The 19,160-nt window shown below is 41.3% G+C and overlaps 1 protein-coding gene across 3 annotated transcripts in view; it reads left to right on the plus strand.

Annotated features, from left to right (window-relative positions):
• Positions 1 to 19,160, plus strand: part of LOC116394835 (polypeptide N-acetylgalactosaminyltransferase 18-like) — a 172,905-nt gene that overhangs the window by 114,618 nt on the left and 39,127 nt on the right. For all 3 annotated transcript variants that reach the window (XM_031868172.1, XM_031868174.1, XM_031868173.1), the window contains exons 4-6: positions 2,204 to 2,390; positions 8,890 to 9,087; positions 18,429 to 18,543. In XM_031868172.1, coding sequence (XP_031724032.1) covers positions 2,204 to 2,390; positions 8,890 to 9,087; positions 18,429 to 18,543 — 500 coding nt within the window. The remainder of the gene's footprint in view (positions 1 to 2,203; positions 2,391 to 8,889; positions 9,088 to 18,428; positions 18,544 to 19,160) is intronic.

The following is a 19,160-nucleotide window of genomic DNA, read 5'->3' on the forward strand; positions in this document are numbered from 1 at the left end:
CTCGGGGTGCCTTGTGCGTGTATAGAGGCTGATAGAGTCCAGCACAGCATGGGGCCTGTGTGAGTAAGAATGAAGCTTACTATATTGTAACACTAGTTGTATAAGCACAGGCACAGGCCGAACCCTCCACCTAGACCTAGAGGGTCAGTTACAAGGATCAGCCTGTGCTAATAGAACTAGAGTTGTAATACTGTAGCCTTCGTTTTGGACTGGTCAGACAAATGTCACTTTAGATTCAGGGAAAATTTAATGAGAATTTTTCACTTTTACTAACATTATTCTTTTTCCGACAAATCAACCAATAAACATATAAGTCATTTAAAAACTATTAGTTACAGCACTATTTCATGTTGGGTTAGCAAACAAGCCAACACCTGAAATATATATTCCACAGTTGGAATTGCAGGAGGGACGGCCCCCCAGTGGCAGTAATGAGCCACACACGACTGACAAAGAGGCACTCTTGGTATATGTGATGTATGTATATCTTGTTTGTTTTACCGAAATATTACCTAAATATGCTCATGCTAAAGGACAAGATTGTATAAAGCAGATTATATATTCAGTTATGTCTATGTAGGGGTAAACTGAGGGGTTTCCCAGAACTATATAAAGTGAACTGTGCACACTACAAGTCATAGTATGTTGCATCGTATTCTCCTCCCAGACGAGACAATAACATGATGGGTTGGACTGAGGTAGGTTCATTGCTCTTTGTCATTATAACCATCACAATTGAAGAAAAATGAGGTTGTACTCTGGTATTCAAATACAATTAGATTTCTTAAGATAGTGAGAAGGCATTAATCTATTTCCCACTTTTGATCTTCTAACCATCCTCCTTGCTCAGACAGAGGCCAGTAGTTGTCATATGGTGGTGTTTTATTAAGGGATGGAAGTCAAAGAAGGTCTCATTTTGTCTGACAGTTAGCTATGTTTGAGTGAAAACATATTTTACAGTGTTGACCAGACTTTTGAAGATGAATTGGGTAACCGGAGGAGCGCTTGATTTAATGACTTTGTTTTTGTAAATGTTTGGAAGTATTCTCACATGTACATGTAACAAAATAAGGTGCTCTTCAAATACTCCCAACTCCAGGTCAGTGGCAAACTGTGGCTCATTAAAGGAAAAGTATAGTAACAATGAATAGAGAAGGGAAGACAGCAGCAGGATTACAACAGAGAGGAATCACAAGAAGGACATGAAGATGTTCACTGTTCCCCTGTGGTTAGTCTGTGAGTGTGTGTCTGTGTCTCTGTGTGTGAGTGTGTGTCTACCCTAATGTGTGCAAGGCATTATGAAACTCACTCATGGTGAGAGACAGAAGCAACACACGGAAAGACCCACCATGCTAAAACTCAATATAAGCATGTATATGTAGCGACCCACTTCTGTGGGTTGATTATCTGACAGAATATGAAATCTATAGATCTCTCACATTAACTGCTTCCACAGCAACACAATGAATCAGTGTTTAACTCTTTATAATCTTTCTACAGATTGAGCATTCCCAGTCTTTGTCTTTTGTTCAATCAGTAAGTTGGTTGTTCCATGTCTTTGGTCCAGACTTAAAGATATCAACAGTTGTTGGTGACTTTGGTAATTCATTAACTTGTGAGTCAAAATTTGTTGTGTATCCTCTGCTCTTCCAAGTTCATGAAATGTGTACGTGTGTTATTGTTGCAACATACGGCTAATACCTTGAGCGTCAACACCAAAATGAAATGTCTTAGTAAAGTGTTATCAGCCAGTAGGCGGGATGGCAAAACACAAGTTGTAAACTTGTTGTAAAAACTGAATTATCCTTCAAAATTATTGACTTTGAACATCCTGCATGTTTTTGATAGAAATTTGGCTAAATTGTTAACACACACAACACACAAGCATTTGTTGCAAACACACACACACACACACACACACACACACACACACACACACTCAATTCAATTCAATCTATTTTGTACAGCCCAAAATCATAAATCACAAATGTGCCTCAGAGGGCTTTACAATCTGTACACATATGACATCCTCTGTCCCAGGACCCTCACATCAGAACAGGAAGAACTCAGATTGCTTTTCCTTGGTCCTGTGGAGCTGAGGGAGTTTCTGTGGAGTTTAGTCGATAAGATCAATGCTGCAAAAAGGCGTCGGTGAGTTTTCTTTAACATCCAAGTGTATTTGTGTGTGTCACTCTCTCTCTAGTGGAGCTGAAAGAGCACCTGCAGAGATTTGTAGAGGAGACCAACATTCAGTACGGCCCGGGATTCATCAAGCTGGTCCGCCATGACAAGCAGGAAGGACTGATCAGATCCAGAGTCAGCGGATGGAGGGCAGCCTCCGCTCCCGTCGTTGCTCTGTTCGATGCACATGTGGAGTTCAACACTGGTTGGTGAGCAGCTGGCTGTGGTTTATACGATATATTTTAACTACAGCAGTGTCTGCAATGAAACTAGTTAACACTACATTAAGCAGTTACACACTTCCTGATCCCAGATTGCAGCAAGTTGTGACTGAAAAATGTCGATAACCACAGATCTTGAAAGGTCACCTCATACCAGGCCCTTGTTTGACTGGTGACAGCTGAAGAGTCTAGCGTGTGTGCTCCCTGGTGTTAATGGATAAGTCTGGTTATTTTCTATATTTTCCTTATTGTCAACAAATCTCATGAAAAGACCATAAACAGTAGTGAATGGATCCCACTAACAAGTATTGTCTGTGTATCTGTGTGAAAATGCTTTTTCAATTATTTTACTTAACAATGGGAGGTTTGATATTGGCATATAGTACTTTGTCATTGTTGCGGAGTCTAAATGAGCCTTCTTTAGAAGGTTTAATAACTGCAGTTTTTGGGGCTTGTGGGAGGACACCTGAGAGAGTAATTTGAGTTTTGAGTAATATTGTTTGAGTAATATTTGATAAAAACTACAGTGGTCAGCTGTTTTAGGAAATTACTGACCCTATTAAAAAATGAAAGAAATATTTCTAACCCATTTCAAAGATGTACTGTATGTATTCTGTGAATGAAGAGGCTTGTGGCTGAGTGTCACTGACAGAGTATAGGGTTACACAATACTATGACATTTGTCTCCTACAAATTGTGCTAATATAAAACTAACGAGCAAAAGATACCTTTTGAAGAAAATGTAATGTGACCCAGATTACACTTTTTATACATTAATATGAACATAAAATGTTCGTCACATGACCTATAAATTAACATGTAACAGAAACCTAAACCAACCTAAACCAAAGTGCTTTACTTGCCAAAATATAACTGCATCTTATCCGCCCGCCACCCAGTTCAAACTCCTCCCTGCGAGTCAAGCGTTGCACATAAATGCTTTATTCACTCAAATAAACGGGGCCTCTGAACATAGTCGAGGCAGTGATCATGTTTACCGTCTAAATTTTTTTAGTTTACCATAATAATTTTGAAAAAACAATTAATTAAACATAACTTCAAAGAGATATGGATACCAATATTGATACTTTTTATGATTGAAGGTGGCTAATATACTATCATTTTTATGAGTTTAATTAATAGGCTCTGCAATGCATTGTATTACCAACATTAGGTATTTCCTTTTACTCTTCTCTGTTCAATACTTAATTACATGCATGTTTAACCAGAAGATGGTCAATTACAATCTCTACAAAGTTTTTACAGGAGAACCAGATCATAAATCAAACATTATTATTACTACTGTTGTTGTTGTTGTTTTTGTTGTTTACTGTACGGGTGTGGGTTAGGGTGCCTGTCTCTCTGTCTTTACACAAAGAGCATTCATTGTGAAAAACGCACATCATTAGTTTTGGGGATGATGACTTTTTAAGATGCATTCTAATAGCTAGCTAGCTTGTGTTCGTGTTCCACAAACCCTCTGGCTGTTGCCCCGGCCCTGTTGATTATTGCCTCTCTCTCTGTACAGATTGCATTCAATATGAAAAAGGGGCAAATTTATATTCAGCCAGTATCAATGTAAATGTAGTTACAAGGTTCATTTATTATCATTGTGCAACAGGGTTTTGCACATAAATGCAGTTTGTAGTCCCATTTTGCTACATAAAAAATGAAAGAAAGAGCAAAACTATATTATATGTGGAGGGTGGAGGATGAATTAAGGATTATCCCAGCCTGAGGGAGAAGGAAGAAGCTGTTCTGTGGTCTAGTTGTCTGCCAGCTGATACTTCTACTAGTTCTTTCCAGACGGCAGCAGAGTGAACAGGTTGTGGCTGGGTGGGATTTGTCTTTTAGTATCCTTTGGGCTCTTGGCAGGCTCTTCTTCTCACCAATATCACGGATCAGTAGATGGTTACCAATGATGTTCTAGGCGGTTTTAATCAGTCGCTGTAGATGCATGATGACCATGTTAGGTTGTTGTTACCTGTCACTGCAGCCCTGACTGTAGAATACTAGCCCTACCCTTTAAAAGAATCATCTATCCTCTGAGTACCAACCCAGTCACCTGTTCCTCCGCAGAGAACAGCATCTGTAAACAACTGGGATTCAGAAGGTTACATAGAATTCAAATCCATGAAAACCTGTATACAAACTTCTCAAATAATTATTGTAACATAAGTCTTTGTTCAACATTGATCTGTAATTTGTTACAAATTGTCATAGTTTATTCAAAACATACCGCAATACACCACTCCTGTGTTACGTTATTGGCTCGTCTCAGCTGTGAAGCTCCACCAGAAGTAGTGCGTTTCACAATTTATTGCACCAGAGTCAATTGTTTGGAACAACATAAACATATGGCTCAATAGCAGAGAAATAGATTTGGCTGCTGGAGTGATTTTTGACATTTGTCCTTGAAGATGTGATTCTGGGTTTCAACTGGAATCCAAAGAGACAGTTTGGATTTTGTCTTTCAAGTTTCAATATATCTCCTCCAATTAGTCCAGACGTGATTAAACCATGTGATATCTCAATTAGGAGGGCATTGTATGCTGTACACTGCTGCAAAAATAGTTTCCATGAACACCTCATTGTCTTGTACAGTTGGAACCAACCACTTTATAAAGCCTGCTGAAGATGCAGGGGTACAAAAAAAGAGACGAAAACTAAAATAAAAAATGAGATGCTGAATGTTAGGAATTATTCAGCAGCCACTTTGTTTGAAAGGTTGCTGATTATATCTGAAAAGAGGCTTCGTTTCACTGTGAGGGCATTGGTTTGCTCCACACTATAAATCAGTTTATCAGTCAAAGCAGCGGCTGAATAGCACAAAACAATCTCTTTCATCTGGTTCATGAAGTGATCATTCAATTACCCCCCCTTTTTGAGTCCTATTACGCAGCTGTAACCCATTTTCTTGAATATTCGTTATTCAACCAGGTGCAAACCTTCAGCTCCAAAGAGCCATAATGGCAACTGTGACATACTTATTTATAATGATTAGTTTTGTATCTACCTTAACCAGGCAATAATAGATCCCGCTCCTATCTAGTGGGGAATTAAATCAAATCAAATGTATTTCTAAAGCACAGTTGAAACAACATGAGCTAACCAAAGTGCTAAATCACAGAGCAGACAACAAAAACATCCATATACACATCAAATCAATGAGTAGCATGATGCACAACTAATTAACAACCATTTAGTAGTGGCACATTATATACAATTGAAAGCCAAAGAGAAGAGGTTAGTCTTGAGCTTTGTTTGAAACCACTCAGTAGAGGGGACAGTTCTGCTGTGGTGGAGAAGTTTCTTCCACAGACCGGGGCCTGCAACACAGAAGGGGCGGTCGCCCCTGAGCTTTCGTCAGGAGGGACGACCAGGAGTGACCGGTCAGTGACCTGGGTGGCCTAGGTGGATTATAGGGGATTAAATGGTTGGATAGGAAAGAGGGAATCAATTCAGGAAGTGCTTTGTAGACAAATAAAGTCTTAAAATGAACTTCATGAAATAGAGCCGGTGGAAGGAGGCAAGTATGGGGGAAAATGCTCATGTTCCAGTTAAACCAGTTAATAACCTCACAATACTGCAGACATGAGAGTAAAGACTGATTTACATGTACAATGTTGGGAACGAAAAAGGAGTTTGAGTTGTCAGCATATATGGAAAACTAAATTATTGACATCAATAGAATTATTAATGTCTAATGATTATTATTGATTATTAATAATAACGGGGCACCACCCTGCGAACAGGGACCAATAACCAAACGATAAACTAAGTCTCATAATTAGTGTTCACTCACAATGTCAATAGTCATTGATTACACATTCAGAGGGAAAGTGAAGGTTTGAGTTCAAGCACAGACCACATATACAGCTATTATCACAATACACATGCACAAAGTAATCACAGACAGCTGCTCTTTAAAATATAACAGAGTTTATTACGTTCTAATACTAATGATCTAGTCAACTAACATCTAAACTAACAACAAAACTATACATTCATGAGCACGCTATCTAAAATCAGCAAACTGTGGTAAGAGGGGAGGTGTGTGTGTGTGTGTGTGTGTGTGTGTGTGTGTGTGTGTGTGTGCGTGTGTGTGTGTGTGTGTGTGCATGCATGTAGTGTGTGTGGGGGGAGAGGCGAGAGCACAGCTCAGACAACGTATGATGTCGCGAGACTCTAAAATGGCGGATATAAAGGTCTCATTATCTAAGCAGTTAGCTCACCCGGAGCTACATTAGCTTCATGCTATGTGTGTGTGTGTGTGTGTGTGTGTGTGTGTGTGTGTGTGTGTGTGAGTGTGTGTGTGTGTGTGTGTGTTAGTAAAAGAGGAGAGAAAGCAAACAAAACAAAATAAATCCTCCAAAAACAAAATGAGATCCTCCCCGTCGCGGTGGAGTACGGAAGATTGTTCTCTCATCTGCAGAAACATGACTGATGATCTTTGAGTCGCATAGCCGCTGTTCTGACCTTTCAACTGATGAGAAACAACTTCCGCCTCCGCTAGCGGTGAACCATCTCAACACCATTGCAGCAACAGCAGTATGAAATTCACAGTAAATGAATATGTAGATGACATGTGTGACAACCCCTGCCCTTCCCTGCCAATCGTTTGGCGTTGGATCATTAAGGCCAGCTGGGAACACCTGGGCCCTGACTGCTCCTAGCAGCTCTCTGCTTATCCTGTAGGCACCCGTTTGGTTTTGTTATGTTGTTTATTTTTTGTCGTACACTCGCACACACAAATTTTCCACTCATGCACCACACATCCGCCACCACGGATTCCCACACTCCACACTGTACACATTCAGTTAAATGTTTAGTTTGGTCTGATTTGAGTTACTTTGGTTCAATAAAATATCTTTTGTCAAAACTTTATCATGGTGTGTCGCCCATTTGTTGTGACCTGAGAGCCGGGTCATAACACATGCTTAGATGTTTACAACTAAACGTATCCAAAACGGTATGTATGTTTTTTACCAAAACAAACTGGTAGTGTAGAGCCGGATGTTTTTGTATCTGGGGAGAGGCTACGGGTTGTACCTGACTACAGGTATCTCAGAGTACTTTTTGATTCCAAATTATCAGTCAAATCTCAGGTGAAAAAGGTGAATCACGGATGGATCCATGATCCGTACGGGTCACCCCTCACGGTTCAGTGCACATATGAACCGCGGATTAATTGCATTTTTTTTTTCTTTTTACAGTTTAATCATCATATTGTGAAATAAAGTTTTACTGCCGCTCATACTTTTTCAGGTAATACGTCTCTAAATATCTATGCAGAGTTGCAGTGAAAAGATATAAAGCAGTAGTGTGTGAATGGAGAAGGTTAAAAGCATTTGATGGTGAAAGTCTTGGCGAGCGGAGGAACTTGAGAAGCCACCGGCGTCACTTAAGTTGCAAGTTTGGCTTTCCTGTAACTAATAATGACGGAATGAGGGTGGTGGAAAAAAACGTTACGGTATGTAGCCGTTGTTTAAAGAGAAAGACATACGACAACGGCAATACATCGGGCATGTCCACACATATTAAGTGCCACCATCCCAGTCTGTCAGACCGGGCTAAAGCTATTACCAAATCTATTGGAGTGTTTATTGCTGCAGACATGAGGACATTCTCCGTTGTAGAAAACAAAGGATTTCAAAATCTGGTTAAAGTGCTTGAGCCCCCCCCCCCACCCCAATCACTTACACACCACCTGTGGGTCCTGACCCAGTCTTTGGGAATTACTGCGTTAACGTACTGACAGATTCTGTCGGAAAAAGCCTTGACAATGACACATTGATTGACAGTTTGACACACGTACAGACCTTTCATCTTTGAATTCAGGCATGTGGTGCATTGATTGGTTTTTATAGTGGATTAGGTAATAAAGAGTGGGGGAGAACATGATATGTCTATGTATGCTCTTAACACAATTATATTATTATTATTATTATTATTATTAATTTATTAAAAATGGGGACAATTTGGTAGTGACTGTTAAAAATCGTGACATTTGAGGGCCTTACTTGTCAAGATTCGGGACACCCAGCTTGAAAGCGGGACAATCCGGGACAAACTAGGAGGTCTGTTCAGTTTTTGACTGGGGAACCGGTTAAGTAAAGTTTTTTACTTGGACTTTTGCCATGAATATTAAGGTTATAGAGCATTTGAAGTCAGGTTTTCAGGGGCTTTAACAAAAGGAAGAAGTCTGAGAGTGGAGGGCCAGGTCTTGTTTTAGCTAATGTAGTCAGGCTTATTTTTGGAAATAGGTTTTTGAAGCACAAAATGTATATTATATATATACTGTATATATTTGATCATGTTTTGTGTCAAACTTCTAGACTTTCCTTCAGATGTGCAAATTGTTTGACTTTCATTTCTGTTATCTCAGTTTTTATTTTCACATTTTCTTTTCTTTTGTTGAATGTTATGATGGTGACTTATCATAGTGTGTTCTACAACATTCTGTCCGTGCTCTGTCATCCCACAGGGCAGAACCTATTCTGCAGCGAATAAAGGAGAACCGGACCCGGGTGGTGTCTCCATCTTTTGACAACATCAAGTATGACACCTTCGAGATCGAGGAGTATCCGCTATCTGCTCAGGGCTTTGACTGGGAGCTGTGGTGTCGATACCTCAACCCACCAAAGTCGTGGTGGACACAACACAACCACACGGCCCCTATCAGGTAAATACAGGAACATCTGAAATACTTTGTTCTGACTCACACAGGCTGCGCCCTTTAACGGACTCTATAGATAATAGTCTCCTCCAATCACAAGCCTGCATTGTAAATTTGCATTAGCAAAGTTGGCCAAAATGAACGTTCCTACCCCATACGTGACCGCACAGTAAATAAGGCAGCACACATCGCTGTCTGCCATGCTTTTTGTTTTCAGCGAACGGCGTAACTTCTACCGGTTCTACTGACACAGAGAATATTTTGACAAAAGGTTTAAACTGTGAGCGCTGTAGCTTTGTCTGGCTGCTGCTACTAACTATTTGGATGTGTTTAGCGTTTCGCTGGCATCGTCCTAGCCTAACACCCCTGCCCCACCGTCTCAGACTGACTATTTGGACCGTTGCAGCAGCAAAATGAATAATCTGATTCAGGGAGTTTAAACGGCTACAGGCCTTTTGATGTCTCTAGCCACTGTGGGTTTTTGCTATGTGAGGCTGGAACTCACCGCGCTTCTGAGGAAGGACCCAAATGACCCCCTGGGAGCCCCCATAGCCATGAAAGGGCTCTTCAGATTGATTTGAATTATCAAAATAACTTAAAGTTCAGCTGCCACCTGCTGCTCGTCACGGTAAGGAGGAGGGCACGTCGGTGGGATAGTGTCTGTTTCTCCCTTATCCTGTATCTCTACATAGGAGACCAGAGTGATGCATTTACAGGCAAGCAGTGATGATTTCACAGACCCCATCACCGGTTCGAATCTTTCCATGTCAGCCTTCTTCATTGGGCTGGCCTTTGTTAATGGGGGGTCATGGAGGGCTGAGAAAGGATGTCACAACTTTTTAGATCCACAGTTTGTCGCTCATCCTCTAACACAGTTTTATGGTGAGTGGTGACACAACTGCACGTTAACAGAATGGATGGACAGGACATCAAGACTTGGTTATTCTCTGCAATCTACACTGTCCCTTGGCTGTTCATCGGGGTTCGATGAGGTGCATATATCTTCCCAGGAGGAGATAGTAGATATGCAGGCCATGTTGCAGAAACAGGCTGTATCTGTCAGCTAAAACTATCAGACAGAAAGGATTTGACTCTGCGTACTTCCTGGTCCCCATGAAGACAGTAGAGTTTAGACCCATTTTGAATCTCTGTGTCCTAAACTGATGCATTGCCTGCAAGGCGTTCTGTATGCTAACCATCAAGCAGTTGCTGGAACTGGTTCAGCAAAGTGATATATTCACCACCATTGGCACAAAGGAAGCATCCTTTCATGTCGAGGTTTCTCCAAAATACAGAATATTCCTGCATGTCGCCCTCCAGCCTATAACTATTACGGTCAAGAACAGCCCCCTGCCACTCCAACAGGTGTAGTATTTGGGGGTCGTGCTTGATGCATTCAGGCTGCAAGCCACTTTGTTGGAACACCGATGGACTTTCCTGCAGCAGGCAGTTGGCAATCTGCAGCAGGGTGTGACAGTGACAGCGTTTACCATCCTGCAAGCACTGGGCTTCATGGCGGTTGCCAATCGGGGGGTGCCGCACATACGGTACCTGTAAAATTAGTTTTCAAGCCTGTTTGGATGCAAAGAAGCACAACCGGTGCGCGGTTACCATTCCCCCCTTGGTAAATAATGATCCACTCTACTGGGGATCCCCACAACACCTTTTGCAGGGATCACAGATACTTCCCTGATGGAGTTGGGGGGAACATGCCTGGGGAGAGCAGTTGGTTGTGTGTAGGTTCTGGCGAAGGACAGACACATCAACCTCCTCAAACTACAGGCAGTGTTCTTGGTCCTCCGGCACCTTGCACCCCTGATACGGGGGAAGCATATGATGGTGAGGACCAAAAAGTATGCGACGGTGGCCTATATCAACAGACAAGACAAAGTTTGCAACGCTGCCCTGTTGGGGACAGCAGGGAGCCTGTGGATGTGGGGTTCAGAGCACCTGTCATGTCGAGAGGCAACCCCTTACCAGGCAAGTAGAGGCATTGTCATTCTAGATTTGCTGCTTGCACTGACCGTAGCGGGACTACCCTGCGACCCAACCAATTTGTTTCAATGAACTTGAGGAGTTCTTTCAGGTCAAGGGTTATAGAGCTAGATGCTTTTTGTCTTCCGACCCATGCAGGGGACAGGGAGGAAAAATGACTTCTGCTTTGCCCAGTTTGTGCATTGGCATATCATGTTAAACACACGGTCCTGATAGTGTGCTTCAGGGATGGTGTGACTGGTAAAGCCCTATCCAAGCCTGGTGAGATGGCTTTGTGACTCCAGGCGGGAAGAGACCATCCCTCTGTAGTTCATGCAAACTCTACACGCAACATGGTTCATTGGGGTTATTGTATGATGGCAGACAGCGGTGTGATTCGAGCAGGAGTTCTGCATGTGATTATAGAACTAGGGTTACAACAGCATTACCTTTGTTTTAAAGCTCGACAAGAAGTTATTTTAAAAATCATTAAAACGATAAAAAATGAAATTTTAAGACAGTTGTGTTTCATTGAATAAAATGTATTTATATTGTGAAATAAGTGAGACACCAGCAAAAGAATCTGCCACTGCAGAATGAATTATTAATAGTTGACTTTATGCATATTGAAGGTCTGATACGATCACTTACTACGCTCATTATTTTTGCATTGTGATTTCTGAAACACTAATCCCTGTGAATGATTATATATGTAAATCCAGGTACGTGTAGTGTCAATATTCAAAACCATATAAAACCCGGGGGATGCAGCACAACCACAAAGCACATTGAGTGTAGCATAAAAACTCTTATCAGTAGCAGTGGGCAGTTGTATAGTTTCAAAAAGCAGGACATTTGATGAGACCTACAGTGTGTGCAATCATTGTTCATGCAGTGAAATGGATATAATGATATAGTTCTTCGATGCCATTGGCCATGAAAACTGCGAATATGACAGAAAATGATTGCTTAGACCAGTGGTTCTCAAACTTTTTCTGTCGCGCCCCACTTTGGAGGAAGAAAAATGTTCATGCCCCACCGCCCCAACAAAATTGTAACAAAATGGTCCATGTTGAACTTTTATTGAAATAACATTTTGTGACTCCTCCGTCTGCTTTTTCAAATAGAATAAAGAAAATTGTAATTACTTTCGAGTAAACCAGATTGCTCCATCAGACAAAAACAAATACAATGTTCAATCACTTTGTTAGAACAATTCAAATAAAGTTCTATCTGTGCAAAAAATAACTAATATTTGGCAAAAAATAGCTTATTGTGAATATCTTTCTAAGATATTCACAATAAACTGCAACCTGTGAAGAACAAAACAAAATTAGTGCAGATATGTGTCACACATATCAGGAGCATTTTATTTTAAATATGAGCTTTAAAATGTAGCATTCTAAAAGTAAAATAATAGCTGTGATAATAACTGTGATAATAATAATAGCTGCACGTGGGACTGTTGGGACTGTTAGTCCACTGGCTGTGGTCATTACAGTGAACAGTGTGTACAGTGTGATGAGAGGACATGTGAGCCCTTGTTGCTGTACTTTATCTCCTTGGAGCAGAGGCTACATTTAGCATACCCTGCCTGATAAATGTATTTAAAATACTGTGACAGCGGGAAGCTGTACTCACGTCTGTTTAGACCTCCACCTTTATCCAGGCCCAGCTCCACCTTTATCCAGGCCCAGCTCCACTCACAGCTCAGCCCTGCGTCAAGCTGCGCTACACAACCAGCCTCCTCCCCCTGAAGCTCTTTGACCTCATCATCTCATCCTCATTCTACTTTGAGTTAAAACAAACAACCTGCAACCACATGTGCCGGTGTTCGGGTTTAACGTTAACGAGGGACCGCGTGAACTGAACCGGAACACGGGGGGGCTGCATGTTTCATCACGTTACGTTTTTTCCTCCTAAATCGTGATAATGATGAACGTCAACAGTCGACAAAGTTCCACATGCAGTGGACGTTAACTTAACCCAGCAAGTCTGAACGGTAACGGAACATAATGTAACTTAAACTTTAACGGAGGGACGCTGATTGGCCAAGACTCGACACGTCAAAGATGTTCTATTGCGAAGATCAGGACATCACCCTTTCTCCTCGTCTCACTCCAATCTGAGAAACGCTGGCCGGCCAGTTGACCCCCCCCCCCCCCCCAAAAAAAAAGCTCTACGGATGTACACGATGATATATTTTGATTCAAAACGGCAAATTTCGCCAAAAAGCAACAAGTTTGCAGATATGAATACAGTTCTTGAAATAAAAAAATTCGGCATTTCCCCCTGCGCCCCACCTGCAATACCGCCACACCCCACTAGAGGGGCGTGCCCCACAGTTTGAGAACCACTGGCTTAGACATACTGCAGAGACTTCTATCAACCCATCAATCAGAGCAAAACTGCCAACTTACCAAAACCTGCAAGGGGATAGTATGTCTGTTGTTGTCGTTTGAGGCAAGCAAATTAATGAATCGGAATCGTTTATTTCACCAGAGTATGTTGCACATACAAGGAATTTTACATGATGGATGGTGCATCAATCAACACAGTGCAAAAAATAGAAAATATTAAATTTGACAGTAAAATATAAAATAAATTTCACAGACAAACAGATAACAGTACTTTAAACAAGTGTGATGTAACTGTAATGTAAAAGTGACAAGTGTATTTAAATATGACGGGATGTGCAGGGGAGTGACCGGTAGGAAATTGTCCTGGGGATGACAGAGTTTGTCGGGGTCCCGGGCTTTGTTAATGTGTCCAACTGAAGACGAGATAAAACTGGCGTGAGGTCTCAGGCCTGCTTCCTGTCAGACAGGAAGTCTGTGATCCACTTGCAGGTGGAGTCGGGCACGTGCAGCTGAGAGAGCTTGTCATGCAGCAGAGACGGGATGATGGTGTTGAAAGCAGAGATGAAGTCCATAAACAGGATCCTGGCGTAGCTTCCTGAGGAGTCCAGATGCTGGAGGATGAAGTGAAGGGCCATGTTGACTGCGTCGTCTACATACCTGTTGGCTCTGTAGGTGAACTGCAGGGGGTCCAGGAGTGGGTCAGTGAGGGTTTTGAGGTGGGACAGGACAAGGCGCTCAAAGGACTTCATGACCACAGAAGTCAGGGCGACGGGCCTGTAGTCATTAAGTCCCGTGATCCTAGTTTTTTTGGGGACAGGGATAATGGTGGAGGCCTTGAAGCAGGCTGGTACGTGGCATGTCTCCAGGGAGGTGTTGAAGATGTCTGTAAACACCGGAGACAGCTGATCAGCACAATGCTTCAGGGTGGAGGGGGAGACAGAGTCCGGGCCGGCTGCTTCGCGGGGGTTCTGTTTTTTAAAAAGGCTGTTGACGTCTCTCTCCAGAATAGAGAGAGTCGTCAGTGTGTGTGGGTGGGGGGTCCTCACAGAAGCTGGTGTTTGACATCATAGCCTCTGTGTACTCATCCAGACTGTTGGTAGCAGTCCTGAAAACATCCCAGTCTGTACAGTCTAAACACGCCCGAAGATCCTCCAGAGCTTCACTGGTCCACTGCTTGAATTTCCTCACCACAGGTTTACAGAGCTTTAGTTTCTGCCTGTATGCAGGAATCAGATGGACCATGACGTGGTCAGAGTGACCCAGTCCGAGAGTCCCAGTGCAGCACGAGGGACGGCGTCATAGGCCCCGCTGATTGTGATGTAACAGTGGTCTAAAGTGGTCCTCTCTGAGATCAATCAGATTTGTTCTGGAGCTTAAATTCTCAAGACAAACACTAAAATCCTATCCTTTGAGGTATTGAAGCACCAGTCCAGTGCTGACTCAGATGGGCCAAGCCACCTCTCAAGCCTTCCGATTAAAATATCATGATTGATTGTCAAATGCCGCACTTAAATCCAATTGTACTAAAATGGAGACTCTCCATTGTCCCTATTTGTTCTTAAGTCATTAATAACATTGTACAAGGCTACTGTGGTTGGGGCGAAAGAGGCTACTGTGGTTGGGGCGAAAGACGAATTGGTAGAAATCCTGTACTTCGTTCGCTGTCAGGTGGTCGATTACCTGCTTGTGGATGACTTTTTCAATAACTTTGCTTCGGAATTGTGGGTTGGAAATTGGTCTTTAGTTACAAATAATAGATGGGTCTAGAGTAGGCTTCTTTACAAGGGGTTTAACAATTGAAGATTTGAGTGAGCTAAGAAAAATACAGGTTATAAAGAGGTGTTTAAAATGTTTAAATTATCTTTGATAAACAGTTAAAAACCCTTATAAAGGAGGAAGTGATGGGATCAAAGGAAGAAGTGGAACATTTGAAGCTCTGAAACACCATTCCAAGATCATCAGCACTGACTGGTGCAACATTTGTTAGAATTTCAGTGAATTGAAAATGAGGCAAGGTAGGAGGACCATGAGTGAGTATGGGAATATTTGCCATAAAAGTCATTATTTTGTTGGAAAGAAGACTGAAAAATATTCAATTGATGGACATAAAATAACCTGGAATCGAAGTTCTGGAGTTGTTTCAAAGCTTATGTACAGTAGAAAAGAGATTCCTTGAATTATGTGTATTGTGATTTAACAGGAGCAATATCATCTAAAACTGGTTTAGTGCCTTGATCGAAGGCAATTACCATGTCATACCGGGGCGACATATTAGAAGTAGCAACATTACAGAATTTGGTAGCAAAGAAATCAGCAGGCAGCTACTGTCTTTCAGCAGTTATGATCAAGATTGATTTAAAAAAACAAAGATGCAGTAATGGTCTGATAAAGCAATGTCAAGTACTGATATGATAAATACATCAACTCCTTTGGACATAATTAAGTCTAAGGTATGGCCCAGGTTATGATCCAGTAACATGCTGAGAGATATTGATTTTCAAGTCACCAGAAATCAATATAAAAACAAAATCTAAAGAAAAATTGAATTCATCAATAAAAGTGATGGTTGATTTTGGCATCTGTTACACTATTATTAAAAAGACAGGATTTGTGCATTCCATTGTCAGTGCAAGATACTCAAAAGAAATGTTCTCACCAAAATGAGCAGCCTGCATAGATATTTGTCAGAGAAGGGTGCTGCTGCACCTCCATTTCTCCTGTCAGACCTAAGCACATTTAGAAAGTGCAAAGCCGGCAGGGTGCCTCAGTTAGTGTAAAGGTATCTCTTGAGTCCAGCCAAGTTTTAGTTAAAAAAAGCATGTCCAGCTAATGATCTGTAATGAGGTCACTGACGACTGCAGTCCTTCCAGTTAAAGATCTCACATTCAGTAAAGCAAGTTTTAAAATTGGCTCATTCAACCCAGTAGCTGACACAGGTAATTTCTGGACCAATTTCAGTGGCAATAGAAAAGTTCTGCTATTTGTGAAGATACTGTTCAAAGGTCTAAAGACAGAACACCCCTAAGCTTCCTTCTGGTTCCCCTCTCTGTGAGGATCTCCAGAGGATCTGGAGTCAGGCCAATAATAGATTCTGTCTTCTTGGAAAACATTGATCCTGTTCCTATCTACAGCTGCAATGCTGCCACCCCAACACACAGCAGCATGGAAAAGAACACTTGCTATAATATCTTGATGAAAAAGAATGTTGAAGCCTGCTGGCTTTAAATGGCATAATTCATAATTCCTAAACTGGAGATGGACAAGCACCTCTTATAAGACACAGAGTTTCAAAAATACAAGGACCTTCCTCCGTACGGAGTTTTAGGACCAGCGAGTTTACAGAAAAACAGGTCATAGCAGCTGGGAGTTAAATATTATCCACATACGCATTACACTGACCAAATGAAATCACTGACCGGTGCAGGTGATGTTAAAATGACCCCACTTCCACTAGAGCAGTAAATCTAGTCTAATTGGGGCACATTTAAATCTCTCCCGGTTTGCAGGCCACATTGATGACCTCAACCTAATGAATAAAATGTTTTGGGTGAGAGACTGTACATAAGAAGTGGACATCGTCACGGTGACTTCATCAATTTGTGGACTGCTGTTTTGAAGCCTTAAGTTCAGCATTTTGACCCTGGAAATCTTGTTTATCTGGAACCAGAAGTGACACAAGAGGGTGGAACTAAGTACAACCGAATACTGAACAAGACATTTTCAAGCTACCAAAATGTTACAACCTTCATGAGGTGCAAATACACTGTGAAAGGGATGAAGTTGTAAACATACAACTCCCAGACCGGAAAACGCCGCGGTAGCAACCTGCCAATCACAGGGTAGCCCCGCCCTAAAGCATACCCTGCTTTATGGTGAATTTTACTCTAAATGGACCATAACTTACTAAATGACTTGAAATTAGTGAGACCAACGGAGGTAAAAAAAATAACAAGTGAGAAGTAGGGTCATTTTCTAATAGACTTCTATACAACCAGACCTTTGAAACAAGAGGAGTCGCCCCCTGATGGCCTTGACAAAGAATGCAAGTTTAAGGCACTTTTGCATCGGCTTCCCTTTTCAGAACTGGAGGTTGCCGCCTGTTTGAAACCAACATTTAAATCCAATATTTCCACAGACTCTGCCAGCCAATGATAATGCCTGAGCTAAGAAGAGCTGCATGAAGTGGCACAGTGTGTGGAAATATCTGATTTAAACTGAGTTTTGCCCGGGGCTAACATTTTATCATTTCAGGCAGAAACATCACACCTTTATTTCACATAAATCATTTTGATGCAACATGCTATGCTACCATTAACTTATCATCTACTTAAAACATTAGATGTAAGTGGAGCTCAATACCACTGTTTCATAGTTACTATTCATAGACTTATTCTTTATTTGCACATGACGTGTTATGGAGCAAACAATGCTATTGTTGAGATTAAGCAGTATAATATAACTCTATGTGATATTTGAATTTCATTGTTCTGTTATCTGTACAGAAAATAATATGTTAATGCATTTTTGCTTTTAGTTTGTTTGAGAGTTCTGTCTATCCACAGAGAAAGGAGATATTCACCAAAACAAGCCGTTTTTCAGGTGGTGATGTATTTTGTTTTGATAAGAAAAGATGTGTGACAGCATGAATACTAATATGATTTATTTATTTAGTTGAACTCTTGTTGATTCAGTTTGATGTTGATGAAAAATATATTTCCTCAAAATGTCCTGAATTAGTTGTTTTAGGTGAAAGCATCATGTTGAGAGATGTTCTAAGCCCGATGGACTGCATACGTTATAAAGAAAGGCAATGGTTAAGAACATCAGATATGAGTGCATCTGAAGGGCCCTGTTGCCCAGTGTGGGTTACGTTGTGGTTTAGGACTGCTTGTGTGTGTGTCTTGAAGAATATTTTGCATTTAAACTCCCCAATTGCTAGGCTTTATCTAAATACGAAACATATTCTATCTCTTCCTTTTCTCTGACTCTGTCTCTTGTCACCCTCTATTTTAGGAGCCCTGCTCTGATCGGCTGCTTTGTGGTCGACAGGAAGTACTTTGAGGAGATTGGCCTGCTAGATGAAGGCATGGAGATATATGGTGGAGAAAACGTGGAGCTTGGCATCAGGGTGAGTCGGCTTGAGAACTTGTATCTTATTGGCCACACAGCCCCAGTAACCACATGCCAGCACTATACTTTTCTGCACAGTGTAATTTGTGTCCTGAGCTGTACACCGTAGAGGCATAAACCATTGTCAGCATCCAAACTGAAATATCCAGCATACAGAAAATAAGAAGGGCCTTTCCTTTGACAGAATGGGGGTTTCAGCAGTCATTCACATTACTCATTCAGTCTGACTCAAGCCAACTGAGCTCATTACTAATGATTTAACAACTGCCAGATAGCATTGTGATTTAATGTAGGCTAAAAAAATTACATTCAAAAATATTGTTTTTTCATATATAAAATGAACCTTCATTACTTTACATGTATTATATGATCAATATCATTTTCTGTTATTTAAATTCCGTTGCATTTCTGGCAGAATTTAGCATCAACAGGATTTAAATCCCTTTTTAGTAGCTCAACCACAGTTACATCAACAGTTACTGCAAGGATTTCATCTCTAATCTGGTCTCCAGAGGAAGAGGGCTCTAAAGCACCATCCTTTGAGACTGCAAATCAATCCCTAGAAGACGCAACTGTTGGAACAACTTTGAGTGTGAACTGACACAGGAGATATCT

The sequence above is a fragment of the Anarrhichthys ocellatus genome, unplaced genomic scaffold, assembly GCF_004355925.1.
Source record: "Anarrhichthys ocellatus isolate YVR2014 unplaced genomic scaffold, GSC_Weel_1.0 scaffold41, whole genome shotgun sequence".
In the NCBI taxonomy this organism is placed as follows: domain Eukaryota; kingdom Metazoa; phylum Chordata; class Actinopteri; order Perciformes; family Anarhichadidae; genus Anarrhichthys; species Anarrhichthys ocellatus.